This window comes from Letharia lupina (genome assembly GCF_014066315.1).
Source record: "Letharia lupina isolate WasteWater1 chromosome Unknown contig_18, whole genome shotgun sequence".
In the NCBI taxonomy this organism is placed as follows: Eukaryota; Fungi; Ascomycota; class Lecanoromycetes; order Lecanorales; family Parmeliaceae; genus Letharia; species Letharia lupina.
In genome coordinates, this window is record NW_023502987.1 from 1,427,826 (window position 1) to 1,444,214 (window position 16,389).

The 16,389-nt window shown below is 50.6% G+C and overlaps 7 protein-coding genes across 7 annotated transcripts; 4 read left to right on the forward strand and 3 right to left on the reverse strand.

The window, feature by feature from the left end:
- Positions 1–131: 131 nt before the first annotated feature.
- On the reverse strand, positions 132–1,534 carry HO133_003858 (uncharacterized protein; the record flags this gene model as incomplete). Its single annotated transcript, XM_037294780.1, has 4 exons — positions 132–674; positions 742–959; positions 1,022–1,445; positions 1,499–1,534. 4 exons carry the CDS (start codon positions 1,532–1,534, stop codon positions 132–134), a joined length of 1,221 nt encoding a protein of 406 aa, XP_037149468.1.
- Positions 1,535–2,857: 1,323 nt separating this feature from the next.
- Positions 2,858–4,024, forward strand: HO133_003859 (uncharacterized protein; the record flags this gene model as incomplete). The annotated part of the gene is made up of 3 exons (XM_037294781.1): positions 2,858–2,991; positions 3,049–3,396; positions 3,481–4,024. 3 exons carry the CDS (start codon positions 2,858–2,860, stop codon positions 4,022–4,024), a joined length of 1,026 nt encoding a protein of 341 aa, XP_037149469.1.
- Positions 4,025–4,986: 962 nt separating this feature from the next.
- On the forward strand, positions 4,987–6,310 carry HO133_003860 (uncharacterized protein; the record flags this gene model as incomplete). The annotated part of the gene is made up of 4 exons (XM_037294782.1): positions 4,987–5,145; positions 5,202–5,381; positions 5,442–5,771; positions 5,822–6,310. The coding sequence occupies 4 exons, from the start codon at positions 4,987–4,989 to the stop codon at positions 6,308–6,310; spliced, it is 1,158 nt and encodes a 385-aa protein (XP_037149470.1).
- Positions 6,311–7,686: 1,376 nt separating this feature from the next.
- HO133_003861 (uncharacterized protein) lies at positions 7,687–9,540 on the forward strand (the record flags this gene model as incomplete). Its single annotated transcript, XM_037294783.1, has 1 exon — positions 7,687–9,540. The coding sequence occupies one exon, from the start codon at positions 7,687–7,689 to the stop codon at positions 9,538–9,540; it is 1,854 nt and encodes a 617-aa protein (XP_037149471.1).
- A 145-nt stretch (positions 9,541–9,685) lies between these two features.
- HO133_003862 (uncharacterized protein) lies at positions 9,686–11,448 on the reverse strand (the record flags this gene model as incomplete). Its single annotated transcript, XM_037294784.1, has 5 exons — positions 9,686–9,903; positions 9,972–10,146; positions 10,207–10,492; positions 10,541–10,748; positions 11,106–11,448. 5 exons carry the CDS (start codon positions 11,446–11,448, stop codon positions 9,686–9,688), a joined length of 1,230 nt encoding a protein of 409 aa, XP_037149472.1.
- A 971-nt stretch (positions 11,449–12,419) lies between these two features.
- Positions 12,420–13,434, forward strand: HO133_003863 (uncharacterized protein; the record flags this gene model as incomplete). The annotated part of the gene is made up of 2 exons (XM_037294785.1): positions 12,420–13,008; positions 13,055–13,434. The coding sequence occupies 2 exons, from the start codon at positions 12,420–12,422 to the stop codon at positions 13,432–13,434; spliced, it is 969 nt and encodes a 322-aa protein (XP_037149473.1).
- Positions 13,435–14,187: 753 nt separating this feature from the next.
- Positions 14,188–15,422, reverse strand: HO133_003864 (uncharacterized protein; the record flags this gene model as incomplete). The annotated part of the gene is made up of 3 exons (XM_037294786.1): positions 14,188–14,600; positions 14,660–15,104; positions 15,162–15,422. 3 exons carry the CDS (start codon positions 15,420–15,422, stop codon positions 14,188–14,190), a joined length of 1,119 nt encoding a protein of 372 aa, XP_037149474.1.
- Between the last annotated feature and the right edge of the window lie 967 nt (positions 15,423–16,389).

Genomic DNA, 16,389 nt, shown 5'->3' on the forward strand with positions numbered 1-16,389 from the left:
ATTTCTCAAGGCCCCTGGCCTGACGAGCACTGCCCATGCTCATCGAATATACTAATTGGAAAGTTCGTGTCCGGGTCCTTGCCCGTAGTGCTTGCAAAAAAATTCGGTATTCTCGGCTCAAACTGTGAGCATCATCCAGAACCTCCAACCCAAGCGTTGTAGTTCGTCAAGCCATTGGGCGGACTGTTCGTAATAGCTGGGCCTACTTCGTTGACCACGACATCGCTGCCCCTCACAATGCTAACCGTCACGGCTCCAGTCCTCCCGTTGAATGGCACAGACGAATGAAACGCTCCGACCGCATTCGAAGAAAGGATATCTGTCTCGTTACCTCCAATCTGCACCGTCACTGTCGCAGGGCTTGTAAGGAGTGCGGTGAAGAAGACCTTGTCCTGGACAACGACATTGGGACTTGTGGATGGTTGCCAAGGCGCGTTCCCTGCAGTACCGTCGCTGGAGCCCGCGGCGGCGGGTGAGAGACGGTACCAAAAGTGAAGCTTCTCTTTCGTGATGCCAGGGTGCCCAGTTTTGTAGGCTTGGATGTAATAGGGGAGAAGATCGCGCCAGTGGTCGTGGGGCATATCGTTCACGTAAATTTGCGCCCCCTGGGGGATACCCTGTTCTTTGATGGGGCCAATATAATGGGATTCACCATAATCATTCCAGGTAAGAATCTATCACGTCAATCTCCTTTTCAGTTCAGGCAGGTGCAGAGCTGCAACGAAATTCTGAGATGCTCACCTCTACAAATTGAGGCTGCACTTGGAGCACCTGCTGCCAGCGATTGTGCCACATGTCGTCTCCTCGCCAGACCCAATTCTTGCCGTACTTTGGCAGGTTGGTATAGAACCACGGAGACACTGGCATCATGTAGGCCTTGGGAGCTGCGGCTGACTGCCAAGCTAAATCGGAGTCATCGGTTTTGTCAACGGCGCCCTGAGGCCATGCGTCCCAGCTGACTAGTGGGCGATTTAGTCTATGACACTGGGGTCCAGAAACGAGATGAGAGTCGACGACCTACAGACACCATCGACATATTGCTCGTCAGATGACTTGAAGTCATTAGGCGCAATACTCGTCCACTCTGGAACGAGAAACAGTGGAGTCGATTGGCGAATTGTGGCCCAATCGCTGGCCTTTGCTGTCCCTTCGAATGTGGATACAAGTGGCAACCCATTCACCGTAAATTGAGCTGGGCTGTTGGCGTAAGTACGGATAGTGTTGACGACAGCCTGGGACGACCAAGGTCCCTGCGCTGCGTAGTCGAAGGACAGGAAGACTTTGAATCGGATTTGTGCGGCCGCAGCGTATGCTTGTGGTACTTGAGTCGTGGTTGTTTGGTCGGTGGCTCCGACGTTGAGGGCAAATGCGTCGATACCGGCGGCTTGCGCCAATTGCATGTCGCCTACCCAGTCGCTTTGGCCGTAGGCGTTGGCATTGCCAACCTTGAGCAGGTCAGTAAGGCGTCTTCAATCATCTTGGCGTCCGCATGGCTTACAATGAAATGCGCGAATACAGACTTTGGGCCCGCCATCTTTCTAGGATGTCGATAATTGTTCGCAGTCTCAAGTTCTCCAGTGTAAAACGTGGAAATCGATTAGCAGGAAGGCTTGATGATTTTATATGCTCATAAACTTCTACATAAAAAACTCATACGTGTTCACGTTGCACGTCCTTCAAAGTTTTCGGAGGAAAGCTGAAATCCACAAGTATGAAACGCTGGGGCGGTGTAAAATCCCAAAGGATTCGTACAGCCCAGTATACTATTTTCACCACATGAATCCAGTGGCAATGCCCTCACCAGGCATACAAATGGGGTATGAGCGCGAGTAATTACATCGTCCCCCATGACGAAGCTTCAACGCCCTCTCAGACCCTTCATCTCGTGCAGCCGTGAGTGGTCGATGATTCATCCTTCGTTGGTGGCCCAAGCAAGGCATCGATCCCGTGCATGGTTTACCAGGCTGGTTATGCGAGCCTCAGTGCCAGGCTCCCATGGAGCGCACGGATTATCTGAAGCCATCGAGAGCTGAGCAGAGCACATGCCCAAGTTGACAGTAAGTAATGACGCCAAGTCTCCAGATGTACGCTAGTGGACCGAAAGCTTAGTAACGCGATGAGCTAATAAGCGCGCAGTAAATCAATTCCCCTCCTATTTTATTATTCTTTCTTTTCCTTCAGCTTTTGACCCGGTCTACATATCGACTCGTCGCTCATGCACCTGGCTTACTCAAAACACTTTACAGTCCATGGGCTCGATCTCGTTCCTATTGGGGAAATCAGTTCAGGGCGTGGAAGGACGCCTATGATCAGACCTGCAGACGGGCACCACCAATTTCTATTGAATCGGGTAGCTTGCGAAAAAGATTAAAGATTTGAGACAAAATGATGCTGCTTGGTTCTGTCGCAGTCAGCTGCTGAGACTCATAGCCCTCGCTTCCTTTGCCGTACCAGACAAATTTTGTCTGCGTCATGCGGAGAAACAATCCCGTTCACAGCTTCTGCTGGAGTCATGAAGGCGTAAAGCACCAGACCAGACCATCATCTTGGCATATGATCAAAGTCTGCGTTTACTGTACGCCATCGGAGATGCATCATGCATGTCGATCTACGGTCAGCAGGCGACCAAAACGTTTTTCTCGCCCTCGGCAAGCATCGGCAATGAAATTTGGTAAGGTTCCAAGGCCGATGAAGTCCATTAGCTTTGACCCGCAAAGAAATATTGAGCCTCGGCGTTCTCCTTTAAATCGTCTCATCTCGCTGCTGCAAAGTCCATACCCAAAAGTACAAAGATCACGTTGAAATCACTATCATTGGCCTTCTATATTTCTACAAAAACTGAACACTTCGTATTACGATGGCAAATTACCAGAGCTTCGTGTCTGCTCTGGTTTTCCGAGCATGTCTCCAGCAAGTCCAGGCAGGTATCATGGGGCCTCCAAATTTCTTGGAGCAGCCACGAGATCTCAGCTCCTTCACCTGCAGAGCGGAGTGAATCATCTCCAGTGCCTGTTCTGGTGCAGGAAAGCAGCTGATATGAATTGACAGATGCTCGAAGAGTTCAACGGGGCAGGCAATACTCGGTCATCCAGGCACGTCCTTTTGCCCCTATGTTTGCGAGAACGGTGTTCAAAGCCTTCGTCTCAACACTGAAATGATACAACCTGCATCCTCCCACGATCCTTATTTTAGCAATCGCAAAGGCAACTTTCAGTCCAAGCACACGTCATACGAGCACATTCTTGCGACTGGTGGCCAGGTCTCTAACGGAGCAATTGCCGTCTCTTCAATCAACAACACGGATGGTGTGGGAGCGGGTAAGGACAGCTACACCCAATACTGCGGCGATGGCTCCGAGTTTCCCCCTCGTTCTGCGTGGGTATCGTTTGAGAATATGTACGAACTCCTTCTAGAACGTCTTGATGTGGCCGAGACTACTGGCTGAACAAGGAGACCACTGACTGACAACGATCTGCCCAGGTTCAATGACAACAAGCAAATCATGTTCTCCTCTTGCTCTCAGTATTCACAAGCCAATGACGATGGACCCGAGGTTGGATCCATCTACAACGCAATCCAACAAGTTGCTGTTGAGACCAAAGTTGACCATCGCTTCATCCTCGCCATCATCATGCAAGAGTCGGGCGGCTGCGTTCGCGTACCCACATCAAATTATGGCGTTCGCAACCCTGGCCTTATGCAGGACCACAACGGCAATGCTACCTGTAACAGCGATATTACTGGTGTAGTGCAAAATCCTTGTCCCCAAGATGTTGTGACTCGCATGGTTCGCGAGGGCTCCGCTGGTACAAACGACGGCGATGGCCTGGCTCAGTGCATCAACGAATCCGACAAAGATGATGTCACGGCATTTTATATTGCGACGAGACTCTACAACTCAGGCGCGGTCGACGGCTCCGGTGACCTCTGCAAGGGCATTGCGACACACTGCTACAGCTCAGACATCGCCAACCGCCTCACTGGCTGGGTTGAAGCACCCCGTGGCTGCTCCCTGGATGGCTGAATTGAGGTCTATTGGCAATTTGTCATTAGCAATGGTCTCAAGCAAAAGACAAGGCGAATTTCAGATAGTACTTTCTGTTAGACACGTGAAGCTGGAAAAGGCGGCGGAGAGCAGGGTGAGAGAAGTGTGAATGTTGATCATCTATCTTTACTTTGGAAACATCATTGTATTCTCGCCCAACTTTACTTGAAGCAGTATAATATACCAACAGCCACTGCAGCTATCTCTCTTAGACAAAGGCCATGCGATTCTTCTTGCGAAACGCTTATACTAGTTACGAGACTGACAATGTATTATACGCAACGCAGCACCTGCTGACAACGCATTCACTATCTCGCGTTTACTCGGTGGCTCACTAGATGCATTCTTCATGAATCTCATGACGCTTCTGCTGTAGGTAAGCTAGTAATTTATTCGGCGAGCTTCTCCACCCTGACTCCACTTTCTTCCTAGCTGAATCTCAAAAAAGAGGCCACTGCTCATGAACGTGAGGACGCAGGGCGCAGCTGAGTGAGAGGATCGAACCGCCGTGACGGAAGGATGCTTCGCCAATCCTTCGCTGCGGCTGGGATTCAGCTTCATCCCAGTCTTACTACCCAAGTGAGGCCGAGCGGCAGCGGTCTGGAAGCAAAGACTGCAAAAGCGCTCTGGAAAGCATACACATAGACATGCTCACAATGCATGAATGTTGGAATCAAGTTGCGAGTTTCTCTGCGCTCAGATTTAATTGCCCCTTGGCAAGGCTTGGAAAGCTGGGTCCAACTGGGAAAGCTGTCGGTACTCAACGATCAAAAGCTTGAAAGCGCCGCTCATTTGAGCAGTGCATGTGAGCGTCATGTTTTCTCTCGACCTCGGCTCATGATCTCTTGTCCCTCAATGCTCTAATCGTCCAGAATCATTCTCAATCTTCTACCAAGCAGGAACCTTTGCAGAAATGTTTTTACTTGAACAAACGCTCCACAATGCCTAGCTTTTCCAACTTCTCATGGCGCATAACGACGCTCATCGTTGCCGGCATTGTAGCTGCCACCGTCCAGTCCTCACCCAGCAGACCTTATTTCCTAGCGAGGAAGGATAGTCCTCTTGATCAAGCTGTGCTTCAGCCCGCTTCTCCCATCAAAGTAGCATCCTGCGGCGGGTCTGTCGTAGCAATCCAACAGACTATTGGCTAGATCAGCAAGATCACACCGGAGCTGCCAGAGGCTACGCTCCATTCCTTCCTGGTGACTTCACCTATCCCGTTTACCGTAACGTGAAGTCGTACAACGCAGTCGGGGACGGCAACGCAGATGACACTCAGAACTTGCAAAACGCTATCAACAATGACGGGAACGGCGGGAGTCGCTACAACGACGAAGTAACCACTCGTCCAGCGGAGGTGTTTGTCCCGGGCGGGACCTAGAAATTCACCAAACAGTTGGACCTGCGACTGCATACCATCCTCGTCGGAGACCCCAACAATATGCCGACGTTCGAAGCATCGTCCGATTTCAATGGAGGCACTGTAGTGAACGGTTACGGCTATGCGACTCATGACTCGTCAGGGACCACAGCCTTCTTCATTGCAATGAAGAACATCATCATTGACACCACGAGTGTTGCACCTGATACTACTGTTCTTGCTCTGCAATGGGGAGTTGCTCAAGCGTGCCAGCTTACCAATATCAAAATCAACATGCCGACCGACTCCAAAGGTCATATTGGTATTGCATTGGACCAAGGTTCCACCACGGCTGTTACGGATGTTGTAAGTCAACCCCGGCTGATGATTCATTGAGTCGTTGCTAATTGCTGCAGACTATCGTTGGAGGCGCCGTGGGTATCCGCAATTCGGACCAGCAAGTCAATTTCAAATCCATCTCCTTCTCAAAGTGCACCACGGGGATTTCCGTCACGGGCGGATTTGTCGCAGTCATTCAGCATGCCAAATTTGACACCTGCGGCCTTGGTATAGATGGCGGTAGTGGGGGACCACCAGGCTCAATTATTATCCTCGACTCAACATCGACGAATTCGGGCCCGGTGATCAAATATCATGATTCGTCCAACGATGGTCGCGATCGCAATAACCAGATCGTTATTGAGAACCCGTCTCATGACGGTGGCAACCCGATTGCTGTAGATTCAAAGGGTGATACGAAATTAGGCGGCGACCAGACGGTGGCTCCAACCTCTTTCTCTACGGTGCGGCGTTCTGGACCTTCTTCCACGGCGAGGTCAGCACGTGCTACGACTGCGCCGCCACGATCTGTGGAGCGGACTGCATCACGAATCAAGCGAGGGTGACGAACAGCCCGCAGGATTTGTATTGGTGCGGTGTTAACTCGAGGGCGGGGGATGTGATGATTCTAGATGGTGGAGGAAACCCGCCACAGGAGTACGGTCCGGGAGGGTGGGATTGTGGGAATGGGTGTCCCGGGGGGGTTATTGCGGGATATCTGCCTTTTTCTGGGACGCAAGTGAAGCAGTTGTGGTTAGTCAAGTGGGACTAAAAAGTGTTTGGTACGTTTATCTTGTTTCAGCCTTTGAGGCTGGTGACACTATGGCAGACTCGTATATAAATTGCTTGGTCTGAGATAGAACGCAGTGATATCTGAGGAGAGTAGACATTTCTTAACGAGATAGAAGTGCGATTGTCAGTTTTGGATCGGACACGGTAGATACGCTTCCTCTTCTTTCCTGCGCTGGTCAGTTTGTCGAGTATTTTGGGAATCGGACCAGTGTGCTTTCTAAAATGCAATGGTAAGACTTTCGGACATTCCGGGAGTCGAATCAGCAAAACAAGCGCTATGTTCTAAGCCTCGATACCATACGTTCACTTTCGTGTGCTAGCATGGGTTTTGATTCAAGCTAGGACCTGGGTCAGCGCTCCACCACGTTCAGATGATAATCGTCGAGAGCGAGGAATACCATGCGACCGTGATGATTAAACTTCAGTCCCAAATCATCACGAGTGAGGACCATGATACAGGAGGAAATCAAGACGAATGGTCATTTAAACCAACTCCCACAGGTCCATTACAGACTGGTAAGCCCTGCAAATTCATTTTTGGGTATAGAGGTAGAACCGCCCAGCCCACGCATTCAAGATCGTGCGCGCGGAGAGGAGAGGGGCGTGGGCAAGCTGAAGCTTCGAGGATTGCTACCAGACGAAACCGAGAATTTATTTTTAGTCCGCGGCGATCACTTTTGAAAATTTGCCAGTCCATGGCTCCTCCACGTCGATACCCCGTAGGCTTCAGCCTGAGCAAGTTGAGCAGATTTGGCAGATCATATCTTTAATTCAGCACTACTGCACCTTCACGGACGAAGGATGCACCCACACGAAGGAGGCACCCACACGGATGAGCCGAACCTAAGCGAAACGTTTTCTCCGTCACCCTTGCGCATCCGTGCAGCAAATAAGCCAGGTATACGACACAGTGTTTCGACACACAACCCTGCATCAAAGCTCCGTAAAATTCAGAACGGAGATATGAAGGGAGGTAGGCACGGTGATGCTGGCCTGCTGCTGCGTGTGCGCGGAACGGAACGCCTTTTGCAATCTGCCTTCCTGCCATCTATTCTCCTCTCCTGATTCTGCTGGACGTGCCCATCATTTCCTATCATCTTCGACACCTTGAACAACCCTATTTCTCTTAGTGATTCTCCTTCGCCATAGTATGCATTCTCTACTACCTCTACTCGCCTTCCTAACCTGGCTTCCCTTCGCCTTCAGTGATGCGACTCCCCTCGTCATACCCTGGAACACAACGCACTCTTACGGTCCAGACGGTCCTTGGCCCGTGATAACTGTCCAAGTCGGTAGCAACGACGCTGCAGGCACCCAGCCCAAGTCAACCGTCGACCTCCATCCCGGTGGAGTATGGGAATCCATGATACTCAGGGAATATTTTTGCAATAGCAACGGCACAAACTTCGGCGATGGCTCAAGTCAATGCTTAGCAGAAAAAGCTGGTTTGTACCAGTGTGACGCTTCGAAGACCGCGCAGCACAATATCACAGATGCAGTGGGCCTGGTATGGCAGTGGAGCAGTAATGTCGTGGATAATGTTGGTGGTGAGGCGGTGAACGTGTTGGATACGATGATGATTCCGACGCTGCAGGGTGCCTTTGCTGTTCACAACAGTACCATCTCCGCCGTGAGGGCTTGGCAGATCGAAATGCCGGATGGGACATACTATTCAGCACAAGTGGGAACCCTTTCATTGGGGGCGCCAGGCATGGGCATTCAGTCATTCAGTGCCACTGCAAGCGGGCAGACGGTCCCAGGGTCCGCCTATGCACAGGGTGCGGTTGCTAGTAACTCCTGGGGACTGCATTATGGATCAGCGTCGCTCAGCCAGCAAGGCTCATTGGTATTCGGTGGGTACGACCAAAGCAGGGCTTTAGGGGATATAGGAAATTTTGACTTGGCTGCAAATTCAGCAATGATGGCGAACTTGCTTGATGTTCAAATTGGTGTTGAGAATGGATCGTCGCCGTTCAGTGAGGGCTCCTACACCGGCTTGCTGAGGCTGAACGCAAGTTTCAACGGGGTGCAGCCGGCCATTATCAACCCAATCGTACCCTACTTGTTCATGTCCCCGGAGACGTGCGCTGCGGTCACTGAGAACCTGCCTGTAATCTTCAATTCGCAAGTTGGACTCTATATCTGGAACACGACGGACCCACAGTACGAGAAAATCGTAAAGTCACCCGCATACCTTGCATTCGTTTTCCAGAACGCAGGAAACGGCAATCTCACCATCAAAGTACCCTTCCAATTGCTAAATCTCACACTGGAGGCGCCGATAGTGACTCCGACTCAGCGATACTTTCCATGCCGGCCATTCTATGCCAATGATCACTCCGGCAATTACGTCCTGGGTAAGGCGTTTCTGCAGGCTGCCTTCATAGGCATCAATTGGCAAGTGGAGAAGTTTTTCTTGGCACAAGCTCCCGGACCGGGAGTTGGAGCGTCTAATATCATACCTATCGGCCCGAACGACACGCCGATCAGTACTGATCCTATCGAAAAGTTTGCTGCAACCTGGGCAAGAGACTGGACGGCACTTTCCGATATCGACACTAATAGGACTACCACAACACTGCCGACTGGTGCCACTAACGGACAAAAAGGCACTCCGGGTACCGGCAATAGCAGCAATCTCACAGAAACTCCCACTGATGCCACTAGCGGACGAAAAGACATTTCGGGTTCCGGATTGCCGAGAAGAACCAAGGCTGGCATAGCTGTAGGGCTTGTTGTAGGCGCGTTGGCTATTGCTGGTGCAGTATGGCTGTTCTGCGTGCGCAGGCGCGGGACAGCTGTGCCGCCACCGGAGACATACGTGCCTCCGGTGCAAGGTATCTGGGTTCACGAGAAGGGTGGAAGGGTTCACGAGAAGGATGGAAGGGACGGAGGTCACGAAATGGGCGAAGGTCTCTCCCATGAGGCTGATGCGAATCACGAGATCCATGAGCTAGACACGAATCACGAGATCCATGAGCTAGACGTTCGAGGAGGAATGTAGAGCGATTATAGATTAAGTAGAGACGTCAGTCATGTATCAACCAACCAGTCCTTGTAAGAACTGACTGGCAATATGTTAGGGGTCCCCAGGGTATGGCTGTGTTCTTTACCAAGCACAATTCGCCAAAGCGTAGCGTCTGTGTGCTTCATGTCCATGCATCTGGAAGCATGCCCCTCGTCCAGTCCACTAAATTGAGCCATTCCAGGAAGTCGGGCTCGTCTTGTGGACCCAAGATCGAAGATATAGCAAGATCAGGCGGTGCAGGGTCATGGAAAGCGTTGTTCTCTGAATGACACGAGTTTGGTGGCGGCATATCCAGGACCTGATCCAAGATGCGCTTGATGACTTTACGCATGCGAATACCTTAGGATTTGTTAGCTAGGAGGTCAACTCGCGCCACAGAATGGACGAGCTGTGCATGCTGAACTCACAGAGCGTGTAGTTGCCTTCCGAAGGGCGTACCCACTCTAAAGCGCCAACGAAGATACTCAGGTTCTGGATGATCTCTGAGCGTGGCAGAGATACTCGCAAATCCTGAGGGAATTTAGAATGCTTCAATAGCTCAACGCTTAGTATCGCGGCTGATGGAATACCATGGTAGACGATCTAGATGTCTTATTTAGCCTACACCCACAAAACTCGGTATGGAGAACTCGCCGAACAGACAGATCCTATGGCATAGTTCGTAAGCTTATCCCTGTTGGCACACAGTACAAGGATTCCGTCAAGCATCTTTCTTGCGGTATCCACGAGATCTTGTTTAACGTTAAAAGCTCCCTCATCAGGCAAGCGGTCAATCGGAAACTTGTTCAAGTTATATTCTTGATAGAGTGCCATTTGCAGACTGAATTGAAGGGCTGACATTGAGCGATGGCGTTCGTTATCATCAGGCTGCCATCGCAACTCGTGAGGCATCTGAGCGTATCTTTCCTCGCAGCGGCGCTTCAACTCTCTGCATTTCTCTCAGCAAGGTTATAGCTTTGGGCTTGAAGGGACTCACTTGCGGCGCATTTGGGTCTCATGAGCACCCAAAGGAGGTCCTAGAGATATCTCAAGAATCTCGTCTCTAATCAAGCTCATGAACATCCACGCTCGGCACACAGTACTAGGGTACATTTTGCCGGAAGTGCTCCCGCCATTTGAGTCGAGCTTACTCTTGATGGTTTCCAATTCCTCGCCTTCCGCCATAATCTCGTCGTCGCTCAGATCTAGTGGTATCTGACAGGTAGTGTAGCGACGACTCAATGCAGGCGGCCTTCCCATAAACGTTGCCAGCTGTTTGTCAGTAATGAATACATAGCAGAAAAGGGTCTTCGGAACTCTGACACCATGAAAGAAGGAGATATGTTGGTAGTTGAGGAATATGCCAAGTCGGCTTCACGATGTAAGCCGAGCGCTGTTACTGCACTGACTTTGGTGAGCTCTGAAGACCCTTTGATGGATTGGAGGTGTCAATACCTAGCTAAGCCTCCATGTCTTCTCCAGAGTTGCTGGCCTGGTTTTCATTAGTATTTTCGCTGGAGATGAGAGTGGTGAGGCGTGTGGATGTTTTGAAGAAGGCTTACTGGTGTCACCTTCGTAAAAGCTCTGCAGCGCATATGCCGCGGACATTAGAGCTATCACGAAATCGTTAACAGAATCAACATCATTGCACAGAGCCAAACAAGCTTCGGCACACTCTCTCGAATTCTCTCCAGATTGTCTCTTATTACACTCGTCTCTGTCTTTGTCGCATGCAAACAGAGGATCCCAGTCTGCCACTGTCATAACGGAAAGCCCGAAGATGGTGAACAAGTTACCAACAATTTCCCACGGCAATTTGTGACCTGAAAATGATTCGGTCCATTCCTTCGTGCTAGATGAGGCAGGTAGAGGTTTCATAGCATTTTTGCAGAGTTCTCTAGACATAATCGAGAGACGCTCGTCGGTCCTGGGCTCTCGCAAGTAGCTTCCATACGTTGACCAGATCGATTCATGACAGTAGCGAATGGTAGGTTCAGGGAGCATCACATCAGCCACAACAAAGTAACGATCAAGTAGTCGATCGCAGATGATTCGGTCTGGATACCTACGCAGTATCCTAATCCCCTGGTCGATATGGTGTTGATTCTCAAGATTACACTTCCCACGTTCGGAAGCCACCGGCTTAGCGATATCATACTCCTGCAAGACAGCGTTTGCTTGAGAAGAAAAATCCTCTTGAGTCTCAGCTTATTCTCTCTAAATATTGCTGAGTAGCCTGACATTGATTGTTTAGATTTAGCGAGGCATTTTCGCAGTGGCTTCTCGTAGAGAGATGTGTAACAAAGTTACTGACTTGTAGGTCCCAAGTATCCAGCAGGCTGATCACCAGCGGTTTTCCCCGCATCAGCCGATGGATGATGAGTATGTACATTGGGCCCAATCCAGTCAAGAGGTTCCGTACCTACGGACGAGACTCTCTCGACAAGTGAGCTATGCCTCAAGCCTGACATTGACGCTTCTGTATCTCCTACAGTGTGCCTCGACATTGGAGCTGGATGGTAGATGCAGCGGTGTCCAATCTTTCTCTGGATGCATCGTCCACATGTCGGCAAAACATGGTCGCACTTGAGCTTCGACTTGCGACAAGGCTCACAGGACTGTGGTTTCCCATTTCGACGCAGAACGGACTGACCACGAAGCGACATGATTGGCATACAATAGAAAGATGTGTAGAAATGTTGGCCCGGGAACAAAATTCGTGGGCGTGGGTAAGGCACTACTGTTGTAGAATATTCGTACGGTATCGCATTTGTAAGCAAAACTGATAGGGCTGCTAGCGTGTTGATTCCCAAAACATATGCCCAAGCCTACTCCCTACCTTAGTCTCTACAGGCCTGAAGCTTGAAAACCCAACTATGGCGCCCCAAAGCAGAGGTCGAGCAGTCTCCTTGTCCCTTCAGAGCTTCGATCTGGCGCAACCCGTCACACCAGCCGAAGAGACACCTCGAGCCCTTGGAATGGACCACGCATTCGCGAGCTCTTCCTCATCAGCGTACGGAGACGAGGAGAAAGACGAAGAGGATGAAGAGGAGGAAGAAGATAGCGGCACCCAGTCCCAATACACGCTCGATGATGCGTCTTCAGATGAGTCGTCGGGCGCCGAGTCAGGCAATGGTGCAGGAGGCCCGGGACACCCACCATTTCTCCACCACTCCAATTCTTCCTTCCTCATGTCTAATGCCTTTGCTCCGCCGTACTATAACAGACCGCCCACTCCCCTGCCTGCCTCGCCTTCTTTGACGTCACTTCTTCGGCCTCCCTTCTCTACAACGACCTCGCGTCCTACGACCCCAGACAGCTCGGAGAACGATACGCCCAATGACACGGAAGCGGCTGTTGCCAAGTCGGCTCGCATTGCTACAACGGTGCCTAGAGCAAGTCCAAAGGTTCCTACGTACGAATACTACGGCTTCGTGCTGTACCTGCTCTCTTCTCTTGCTTTCCGTAGGTCCACCAGTCTCACCCATGGACTACCCGCTTACTTCTCCAGTAATGTACCTCCTCTGGTCTTACCTACCCTCACCCTTCCTTCACCAACTTGGTATCTACTACTACCCGAACCGCTGGTGGTCTCTTGCCATACCCTCTTTCCTCGTCATGACTCTCGTCTACATTTACGTCGCATTAGCCTCCTACAACACTGGCTATCTGACTCTGCCCATGAGTAGTATAGAGAACATCGTCGACGACGCGGCGCACGTTGCGGTACTAGACAGCCACGGGCTGATACAGAGGAAGGCTGGGCAGGCTGGAGCTGCGATAGGCATCAACGATGCGAAAGAGGTTGATTGGGGAACACTATGGAATGAGGGTACGGACGCCGTCATGGATGTGCCTGTTGGTGGGGTCTGTGAGATACTATATGGGTAGGAGCAGACTGCCCATTTTTACTACTCCTATATGGGGAACGTCAACTTCGTGTTGCCGCGGTCTTTCAAACCAGCCCGTGCGTTGCAATACACCACTGTCGCAACAAACTCAGCATCAAAAAGGCGAAATTGAGTCGAGCGAAAGACCTTCAATACATCGATCCTATACTGGTGGCTCCTAAAGTTTCCCTTCGACAGCTTTAGGTCACTAGACGAAGAGCTAGGGATATTGCCTTTGTTTGCGGTTATGCATGCTGGCTTGATCCGCAAGCAATATGACAAAGTTTTCGGATTTTGGGAGTCATTAGAAATTGTAGCGGCAGGAGACCAGTGGCTTGGCAGGTAGGCCTTACATTGCACAACGCACTTAAGTTTAGACGAAACCAGGGTTCTTCTGACCACGCGCCGGATTGCCAACATCCGCTTCTTGGAGAAACCATGTGGGCTGTCTTGTGGGACTAGTAGACCAATCCTCGGCATGGTGTACCTGCTCACATGTTCAGGTCATCGAGGTTCCAAAGGGAATTCAAGCGGAACGACAGAGATTCTCCTGTCTTGCTACACGATAAGAACGTTTGGCCCGTTGACCCAACATTATTGCGGATCAGGATGCTTTCTGTTGACGCACTTGCTCGATGGATGAGATGAGGATGGTAACGTACACTTGTATCCTTAATCTATGTTGCGAAACTATCGATCTATAGTGCCAACCAAAGTTATGCCCGATGGCATACCTGGCCCTCTCTTATTATTATTAAACATATGAATCTTCTCTGCTCACTTGAGGTCTTGGGAAACCATAGTCCTCTCGCCCAGGAGACAATGCGCCGGAGGCTGGCGGAGTGTATGCCACACCAGCAAGATTCACAACATGCAGCCCTCCTTTCGTTCCCTGATTGTTCATTCGCTCAAAACGAAGGAGCTCCCGATTATCACTGGGTCTCCTCCCTTTCGACCACCTCGACGACCTTCGGCTGTGCGCGGGTGTGACCTCCATGAAAGTGTCGTTATCATTGATTCCGGAAGAATAGCGCTTGCCTCTGCTGAAAGTGTTCCGGAATTTGAGATGCATGCCAGCAAAGAGTGGCCGGTAGGTCGTCAGGCAAGCGCAGACGACAGCCATGGTTGGCTCCAGTTGACTCCACATGTACGGCGTCGTCAGAGAGTCTGCATTAAACATGTCAATTGGCGTACCCGAGGATAGAGTTTGGGGATCGTGAGCTCACACGTTAGATCGGCCCCTTTGATCAGGGTGACAGTTATGATACGCATCAGGCTAGCCACGCAAACCAAGCCGCCCAAAGCGAAGATGCCCGACAGCATGAGTTTCTGACTTGCTTCGAGCTTCAACCTCCAGACCATATATAACGGCATAAATAGAATCACAACATCGAGCGCCATGTTCGAGGATGCAACTGCCCTGTAGTACGCCTGCAGATTTATGCACTTGTTGGTGAAAGTATCCTCAGGGTTCCACATTCCAGACATAGGGTGGCATTGAAACACGAGGCAGAGGATTGCAGCTATAGCCCATGCAACGCATGCCGTGCCGACAACCCACGTGGCCTTCTTGAATGCCTCGGTGTCGAAGATGCGGCGATACATCAAGAGGATGGAGATTTTGACCATGAGGATTGTGCAGGCGTAAGCAATTAGGGCGGCACTGACAGTCTGACCAGTCTATTAGCAGAGCTTCGAGAGCATCGGGTTGCACATATAATGACTTGCTTTCAGGAAGGTTTCGATCTGGTACAAGTCCAACGTTGCAGCATGCCGACCACCGCCCCCGATGGTGACCATAAGACAGCCCACCGCCAGCATGGCATACGAAGGTATCAAGGTCGCCACAATCCACCAATCATCAGCGGCGAAAGCTGCTTTGCTTCTCCATCGAGCGAGGAGTCGTAAGAAGACAGCAAGAGTTTCGAGGATACCGCAGGCAATGGTGACTTTGATCACAAGATCTCCTCTTGGATTTCCGTCAAGCATCTTAGCAATTGGCCCAGAGTGTTGAATGAAAGATGGTAAGGAAAGAAAACAAAGAAAGAGAGAGGAGCACGTCGCGTCAAGCAATCAAAAGGCAGAAATTGGGGAAGTGGTCATTTTCATTGGAAACCCAAGTGGAAAATCAATGCGCTGTCACCTCAGAGTGTACCCACGCACGAGATCTCAGATCTGCCAGGCATCGTACGGGTACCTGGTCGCTCACGAGAGCCGCACAGACTTTGAAAGTACTGGTTCAACGCACGTTTTACGCATGCCAATGCAAATCTACCCAGATCCATGCACGTCAATGCATCCTGACGGTATCCGCAGCCAAAGAGGGAAGTCCCTAGAATCCTTCCAGAACTTAAATATGCTGGCGCTCCAGTGACACATGAACCTGTTTTTCCTCTTGCAGAAGCCCTAGCGCGAATTCGATTGCGCTGTAGCCGCTGCAATCGTTATCAGTGAGGTTTCATTCAGAGTTTTTGGAACAAATATTCGCTCGTGTTCCAGACATCGTGGTTCTGCAAGGGGTACAGCTGATTATGCCGACGATTTGTATTTCCCACAGATGGTGAATACGTCGCAGCCCGTCGACTTGATGGTAGGATGATGGGTGTTTTTGTGAAGAAAAAGTCGGAAGATAAAGAATCAGCAGAGAAATATTTTTGGTCTTGGGGCCGTTGGTGCAACGGCGAATGCGGGACGAGACGGCCGCCTTGCTAGCTTACTAACTAGTACTAGCTCCCGAAGCCTTCCCCTCCAGATTGTTTCTGAATCTTATTATGTATGTCATTCCACTCTACTCATTCGTTCGTCTAATCCTTCATCAATCAATCAATCAATCAATTGATTTATTTGCTGATTTAAAGCAAAGCTTACACCCTTGTGAGTGAGCATTCAACAACACCTACCAATCTAAGCGTCGACGAGCACTCCAAAGGTCTTTAATCGGTTCACATAATTCAAG